The sequence below is a fragment of the Bradysia coprophila genome, chromosome IV (assembly GCF_014529535.1).
Source record: "Bradysia coprophila strain Holo2 chromosome IV, BU_Bcop_v1, whole genome shotgun sequence".
NCBI lineage: Eukaryota > Metazoa > Arthropoda > Insecta > Diptera > Sciaridae > Bradysia > Bradysia coprophila.
The window spans coordinates 5,591,166-5,599,217 of record NC_050738.1 but is presented as its reverse complement, the minus strand read 5'-3'; the positions used below and the strand labels follow the sequence as shown (position 1 = coordinate 5,599,217).

The 8,052-nt window shown below is 36.6% G+C and overlaps 1 protein-coding gene across 2 annotated transcripts; it reads right to left on the bottom strand.

Moving 5' to 3' along the window:
- Nucleotides 1-5,201: 5,201 nt before the first annotated feature.
- Nucleotides 5,202-8,052, bottom strand: LOC119066721 (proton-coupled amino acid transporter-like protein CG1139). 2 transcript variants are annotated; one of them, XM_037169336.1, is made up of 5 exons: nucleotides 7,856-8,052; nucleotides 7,354-7,498; nucleotides 6,150-6,965; nucleotides 5,931-6,090; nucleotides 5,202-5,872 (listed from the first exon to the last, which is right to left on the bottom strand). In XM_037169336.1, the coding sequence occupies exons 2-5, from the start codon at nucleotides 7,494-7,496 to the stop codon at nucleotides 5,612-5,614; spliced, it is 1,380 nt and encodes a 459-aa protein (XP_037025231.1). In that variant the 5' UTR covers nucleotides 7,497-7,498; nucleotides 7,856-8,052; the 3' UTR covers nucleotides 5,202-5,611. The 2 variants fall into 2 exon arrangements, with proteins under 2 accessions (XP_037025231.1, XP_037025230.1); XM_037169335.1 differs by having other exon boundaries at nucleotides 7,354-7,722; nucleotides 7,856-8,051.

The following is an 8,052-nucleotide window of genomic DNA, read 5'->3' as shown; positions in this document are numbered from 1 at the left end:
AACAGCATGAAAAAATGTAACAGCAGCTTCGACTCAGCAGTAGAAAGTATTGATGTGGCCCGCTGCACATGAAATTTTACTCATTTATAATCATGTTATCGGAAATTGGTTGCGGAATAATAAATACGATTTTCAGTCGCTTCAAATATTTAATAAAAGATGATTTCACATTTCTTAGTATCGCTACGAAACTGGGCTTCAAATAATAACATATTTGTTCTTTATATATCTTCTTCTTATCGAAATATTTGCTTCAACAGAATCTACTGTTTGATGAGGTTGCACATATACTTAAGATTTGATTCGTTACCTATAATGCCAGTATCCAATATCAGCTTCTTACAACTTTTTTCACTCAGTGATGCGCTGGGAAAGACGTGTGGATTACAGTTGGTTCATTTTGGGAGTTGTAAGGATTTGAGGAGATTTTAGGACGATGTTCAGTGTTTTAGAAAATAATTTCGACTGTTAATAATAGCGTAAATTTGTGAACCCAATTCAAAGCAAATCTTTCTGAATTTCTTAATTGAATTTGAGAAGATAAAACCGTTATATTTTCTCAATAATGTCAAGGTGCAAAATACTCCTCTTTCCACCTTATTCGATACGTATGTTTACACAGTGCTGTACTGAAGAAATGATTGAAATGATTAAATGTCTTGATAAAAAATCTAACCTGTTCGGGGTACCTTTCCAGGTAATCTAGAATGACTGTCACAGCTGTAGCGCCCTATATTAAAAAAGGAATTTTGTGTGATTCACTACAGATTACCTGGACACTAAGTTGCCCAAAACAGGAGAGATTTTCAACTCTTTTTTGTCAGTGTATCCCTGCAGGCCTGAAGTTCTAAAACATAAGTTACTGTCCTTCTCACGAAATAAACTCTTTCTGACAAGTGTGATCGACGTCCTAAACTATCACGTTCTAACATTTTTTTTCGCTGTTTCTCCTCTCTAACCATAACCAGCCTCAAAGTTGTTTATACGAAAACTTGAACAACTGATGCCACCCCATACAAGACATATTTCACCCAGCAGAATGTGCTTCAAAATTCAATTCAACCTCTAGACTGACACTTATTCATTAATTTCACTAGCGAATAATCAAACTCTCGTGTCAACACATTGATATAAATTTCATTTGCCATATTATATAAACTCTCTCTCTCGTAGATATATTTAATTTATTCTACCCTCGGATTGCATCAAAAATTTACAATTTTGAACAAAATAATAAATCACACGACAAATGAAATTTATCTTTCATTCAAAGCGATATCTTCATGGGAAACTTTACTTTCCATCTCTATAAAGTATATACGAGAATAAGCACACAAAAAAAATGTTTATGCGATGATGTATTTTGGGATGTAAAGTACTCCGAGACGCGGCAACAAAACTACATCAATTTCAGAGCATGCCAGAAATCCTAGGAATGGATAGGTAGTGCGAGAGAGAAAGCGAGCGAGGGCACATGATGTAATAATAATAATAATCCTCGACGCTTTTCGATGTAGCACTGTGTGTCTACTGATGTGTATGGTATCTTCGCTTACAAATTTTCATGAACAATTTATTTCAACGGGCATATAATTCAATATTCACCCGAAATTACTTCCATGTTAATGAACAACATAATCTTCATCTTAAATTTTGTTTAGAATGATGGTTGTGTTATTAAGGCGCATTATTTACATTTTCCTCTTTTGCACTATATACATACACTGGAACCAATGGATGCTACGGATGGAAAATGAGTGAATTTATATATTATTGTCTTGGATGGAAAGTGTTGTTTTAGATTTCGCATCGAAAAGTTCAGCTCGATAAAGCTCATCTTGGAAGTTTTCGGTTGACTCGTTGCCTATAATTTATTTCAATAGCTTTGCTGTACAACTAGTCCCGTTCATATTATATACACACCATGTGCTTCTGCAACGCTATATTAACCGAGTGACGTAGACGGTTCTTCAGTGTTCGCTACATTAAAATCATTTAAAACATCCTACACATTAATGAGCCCGGGAAACGAGAAGATTTTCCACAATAATTTTATGTACTTAATTTTGGGCTTCATTACACTTTGAAATTGTAACGTACTTAATGTTTTCAAATTTGATTCCCGTACAATGTAGGGCGGATATGGAACATGATGATGTAATAGAAAGATCCGTTTCAGTTAGCCCCCGACCAACATGCTAGCATTTAAGAACCCCAAAAGTTTTGAAATTATTTATATGCTCAGCAGTGAATTATGGTTATTGGATAATATGAAGTTAAGCAGATCTGTGTCTATGATGTGCACATCACTTCATTTGAATTTATTTGCTACTTATAACGGCTGCACAAGTGGTATGAATTGTCTGTGTAAAAGGTAAGACGACTATGTTGGTGAACTAAATGCACATTGTGGGGTACATGATATTTGTCAAAGAAGAGGATTAAGGGGGTTTATGGATATGGGAGCTACATGAATGGACCCAGAAATCCACTGTTTAGTTTAGACCATTATTTTAATATCTTTGGAATTTATTATAATTCAGGCAACTTGAATTGTACTGGAGAATCCCCAGTGGACATAAATGTGAAAGGTATTTTATTTGTATGTGGTAAGCCACTTTCACCATATAGAATGTGTCGTATTCAAACACTATTCTTGTACCAGAGCTTTATTTGAATGTCTTATATAGACTTTCACTGACATAATTAAAACAAGGTGAGCACTAGGGTGTAGTGGTTTTTACAAAATGTAAAATCTTAGTTCATTTAAGGCTAACCCGGAAATCCACTTAGCTGGTCCATCTGATCCTTTTATGGAAGAAAAAAAAATTAAACTTTAATTTTCTGCTGTCGCCACATCGATTTTATGAAAATTTTTGTCGTTTTCGGTCCACGTCACATATATCAATTTTTTACGGTGGGCTCAGTGTACATAAAAAGTTGCGTCCACATGAGAATCTAATCTCCAGACTTCATAGATTATTTTACAAAAAAGATCGTGTCTAAAAAATATTTTTTGAGTTCGTGACTGATTGTCAAAGTTGGTGATTTTGAGACTTTTCTCGTTACAAAATTTGAAGAAAATTGTGCAAAAATGTAAATTAAACTTTGAATATGCTAAATGGACTGCGGTGAGTCAAATACAACATCTGATTTTCTGACAAAAAGTTGTGATTTTAGTACATGGAATATTGGCGACGAAAGTCGGATTACCTCAAATCAATAATTTTTTAGCTTAGAATGATTCTGACAATACGAAACCTTTAATTTTAAATGATTCTAAGCTAATTTACAACATTAAATACATTAAAATGTAACGAGACGTCCCACTGGTACTAGAACTTGTGAACAGTACACGTACATTCAATATTCCGAAGGTTCAAAACTTTATTTTACCTGGAAAACATACTAATTCCAGGGGTGGGGTTATCTAATACGCAAGTTCAAACGAATACACCAAAACAAACAAACAGAGCATAATTACTCTTCCCTTTCACATGGATCGCGTGAAGCGGAAGTGGAGATAAAATGCTGTTACGACCTCCGGATACAGTGGCGGTCAGAGGTTAGCGTGTCTAACCATCTTCAGTCGTTTCCACCGGTCCGTTACACGAGACAGCAGTAGATTTTCTGTTTGATCTAGTAATTTGAAAATTTACAATAAAAGTTCTGCCACCTTTCGATGGAAAAATTCGAAACTTAGTGAGAAGCTGCTATGAAAATGTACCCACAAAACGTAGCACAACAAAGAGAAAACTCATTTCAATCAAAAAAACCAAAGACGGAACAAGAGCCTTACGGAAAAAAACAAACTAAAACTTACTCACCCACCAGCTCACGCACGGATCATCTCACTCGCTTCCACAGAAAATTCACTCGCCTTCACACAAAAACCATTCAAATTTCACACAGAAACCGTAAAAACACTCAAACTAAAAACATTGACACTGACACTAACAAAACTGCACGGTCACTAATTCAAAAAGAAGAAAACCCGACACAACGAAAAACCAAAAAGGACGCTTTGTTCTAAGTAAAGGATGGGCAATTGATTTTTCGTGATGATCAGAAGGACCAGGTGAGTGGATTTCCAACTGAGCCTTAAACCGCTACATCCTAGTGAGCACGTATACCTGTTTTAAGTTAACGCACTGAGCGAATAGGCAAAGTATTAACAACATTATTCGCACAGAGAGCGAACAGTCTTTTCCAATTTCTTTCGGAAACACTTCAAATGTGATGTCATTAGCAAGCTAGTTTATTCGACCTCTCGTGGACAAGAAATGTTTTAAGCGGTGTTTGTAAAGGGCAACACCACGAGTAAGAATAACAGAATATTTCGATAAGAATTTTTTTAATTAGATCGATCTTTCGTTTTTTTTGGACCTGCGGGAAGCTTCGAAGACCGAAATAACTAAACATACTTTTTGAGACAAAATAGGGATCATCCACGTGCGATACAGCCTTTCAAATTCGCAGCGACCTAGTTGAATGACTTTGCTTCATAAAAGATGTTTGTTGGTAGTCATGAGCTGTAAATCTATATTTTTGTGATCAAACGAGTCACCAGTAGGGTCCAAACAAACTTCGAAGCTTCACGCGCGCAGGTCCAAAAAAAACGAAAAATCGATCTAATTAAAAATTTTCCCATCGAAATATAGTCTTGTTATGTTATTCTTACTCGTGGTGCCGCCATCTACAAGAACCAGTTAAAACATTTCTTGTCCACAAGAGGTCGAATATTTTTTTTTTCAAGCTCATCCTGGCTAACTACTGAGAGATAAAGTCATTTTAAGGGTTTCATAGTAGTTTAATGTCATTTTTAAGGAGCCCCTCACTGTTCTTTGAACCCTACACAAAATTGCACTGAAAGCCTGAACGACTAGTGTCGGAGCGAATAGAGTCATCATATTGGAACATTAGACAACTCCGTCGAGTCGTGATTTCATTTATGATAATATATTCCCAATTTAGTTTCTAAGACTTAGTCCTTAGACTAGGCCCTTAAACCGAGCACTGACGAAGCATACAGAGCTGAACGCACTGAAACTGGTGATCCAATAAAAGCTATTTCAACATTCTTCAATAATTTTCTCAACAATTCTCTCTGTTTAAAAAATATTTATTTTTAATCACAAAACTCAGAAAAACGTAAATTTTGATTATTGACAAATTGATGTCGATCTAAAGGTTCACTATTGTTAGGAACGTTCTCGTGAATTTATTTCACATTGTCACTTCATTGAACTAAAAAGCAGTACACAGTTAACGATCATGAACAATAACATCAAATTCAAATTTTAAATTTTGTTCGAAAGTTCATCTTAATTATAAATTGGTCGTCGATTCGCTTGATAGACGATCGATAACTTTGTCACTAAAACTGTTCGTCAAGTATCAAATCAGATCAAATTAGGATTCCTTTCCAATTCAAATGGTTGTTTTAACTACATTAAGATACGTGAAGACTCACCATCAAGGCGAGACACAAAAATTGATGAAGCTTTGAAAACTGTTTCAAAGATTCATCAAGTTCTTAAGGCTTCATTGCCGTTTTGTACTACACTTTAGTCCTTACAAATCTAATGGTAAATTCAATGGCGAATTTACTTTAAAGCTCGGTAAGAGTTTGGTTGATTTCTAAAATGCTGACATACGTTCCAATGACAAAACCTGCCACACCGAACAATATCAGCAGAATATCCTTCACAAGTATCCACTTGAGTGTACCGAAACCGGGACGTTTATAGTACGTTAGAATTTCGATGGCAGCAGGAAACATGAATCCCAATGTGCTAACACAAACAGCTCCGATCAATGACATAAACGGTCCGATCGTTGGAATGGCAACGGCCAGTGCAACAGTGAGGGTCTGTTTAAAAAAAATTATTTTGAGGAAAGACACTTAGCAAACGGCAGATCACACTTACAATTAGCGTGAATCGTGTCACATATTCAGCCAGTTCCTTATTTTTCTCTGGAAATTTGTCACGAATACTGGTCCAAATGATGTTCATCGGAACATAGAACTGCAGGCAATAGGTGAGGAAAATTGCACTGGCAATCATCAATTTGACTGACTGAGCAAGTCTGTAACGATGAAAAACTCAATCAAATGCAATTCGAGTCAATGTTTTCAATCCCCTTACAGTTCTTCTGTTGGTAAATTGAGGGTGATACTTCCTTTGGTCTCATCTCCATATTTCCAATATCCAAAGAAACCGACCGTAGTATATAAAACGACGACGACGAACATTCCAATGTTCAATACACTAGGACATCCGATAAAATTCTGCGGCGTTTTCATGTTATTCTCCAATGTCATAACGACACCAATCGCTTCTAGCGCAAAGACCGCTGTCCCGAAGAACAGTGGCATTTTGTGATAGTCAGCCACCGGCAGTCGTTCACTCGGAGTCGGTAGGCCATCTCGAAATATGTAGTAAGCCGTTACGACCAGACACAATGAAACGAAAATGTTGGCGATCACCGAAAACCAGGCCATACTCTTCAGGTTACGAATCAAATTGATGACAATCAAAAACGGCAACATTAGCGCAATGTACCAGCGCAAGTCATAGTTGAAGTCAGCATAGTGTTCGATGACTTGCTTCAAATTTGTGGCAACAAACACATTGTACACACAGCAGCATCCGAACAAAGTCATCACAATGAATGTGTTAATGACCCATCCGGCAAATCGTGACCATTTGTGCAGCATTTCCGGCCCATTGGCAAATACACTGGCCGCCAGTTCGGCGTAACCGAACGATGGCGTTTTGGTGCGTCTGCACATTTTATGTTCACATTTAACCAGCATGTGGATGCAGTAAGTGCATATGAAACCGACGATGATCATTGCACCCAGACCGAACCATAAACCAGCATGTGCGAATGCTAATGGCATTGCGAGGATGCCGGATCCGAGTGAGCCTTTGAGAAGATGAGCTAGTGTTTCGCCATTTCTGAAAAGCCACAAGTAAAAGTGATGAGTGTACGGATAATGAACAATTGTATGGTGGTACGGTACACATTCCCGCACCGGTTTACGAAATGATAACCAGAATCAACATATAAATCGCAGCCAGTTTATTCTTCTATCTCATCTCTAATAAACGAAATAGAAAGTGAATGTGAGTTCGCTTGCACTCGAGGCTCAAATCAAGCAAGAAAAAAAAAACTGCATCACAACATTAACCGACACACATTCTATTCATTGAATTTTTTCTGTACGATGCATGCAATAACCGCCAGCAACGTATTTCATCACCATCAACAGAGGAAAAAACCCAATTGATGGCTCAAGTTCGTTCGTAGAATTGTTTTTTTTTTTAAACTGAAATGTTAACTTACGTCGTTGGGTGCTCCAGTCGTCGATGTTCAAACGGATTATAATCTGGATTTTCGTCGTGAATGGGATCAATGCACAGTGGTAATTGGGAGCCGAGCACCACTGTCACTGGTGCTTCCAATTTATTCGATTTTCGTTCATTCATTTCTTGGATTAAATATCCGATCACTGATCACTCTCTTGAATTTTTAATCGTAAAATGTAATTGAGTGCGGAACAAAAGTCAACATCAAGATTTTAGCAATGAAATTTCGGATGGTATGACATACACAACATGTTACGCGAAAACAAAATAACCGAATAATTTGATGTGAGCTGTTTTTTTGTTTAACTCGTCTGTTGTTGTTCTTTTTTATGTGGCTTTCAACAACCTGCCAAGGCAAGGTAAACACATATTAAAATCCTACTCTTTTACATCGAAGACACAGTAAAAATTATTTGTTGCCGATGTTGTGAGGTGATGTCTAAATCTAACAATATTGGAGAAATATAAATTGATTTTACCTTTCGCATTATACCTACCGATTCACGTGCTTCGATTAGTAGTATTGATATAATATGTGTATATATGCTTCAAGCAACATTATATTGTAACCATTCAATCATATCATTAGTGTACAAAAACTCTTGTGTCGGATTTTTTTGTATTTGTTCTTCTTTTTCGTTTGAAATGCTGGATGTGTATAAGGTAACGTCACAAT

Excerpts from the sequence above, each read along its gene's own strand:
- LOC119066721 (XM_037169336.1), bottom strand. The coding sequence starts at position 7,496 with ATGAATGAACGAAAATCGAATAAATTGGAAGCACCAGTGACAGTGGTG. Across the intron at positions 6,966-7,353 it reads CGACTGGAGCACCCAACGAC|AAATGGCGAAACACTAGCTC; the intron begins GTAAGTTAACAT and ends GTGGCTTTTCAG. Across the intron at positions 5,873-5,930 it reads TGACACGATTCACGCTAATT|ACCCTCACTGTTGCACTGGC; the intron begins GTAAGTGTGATC and ends TTTTTTAAACAG.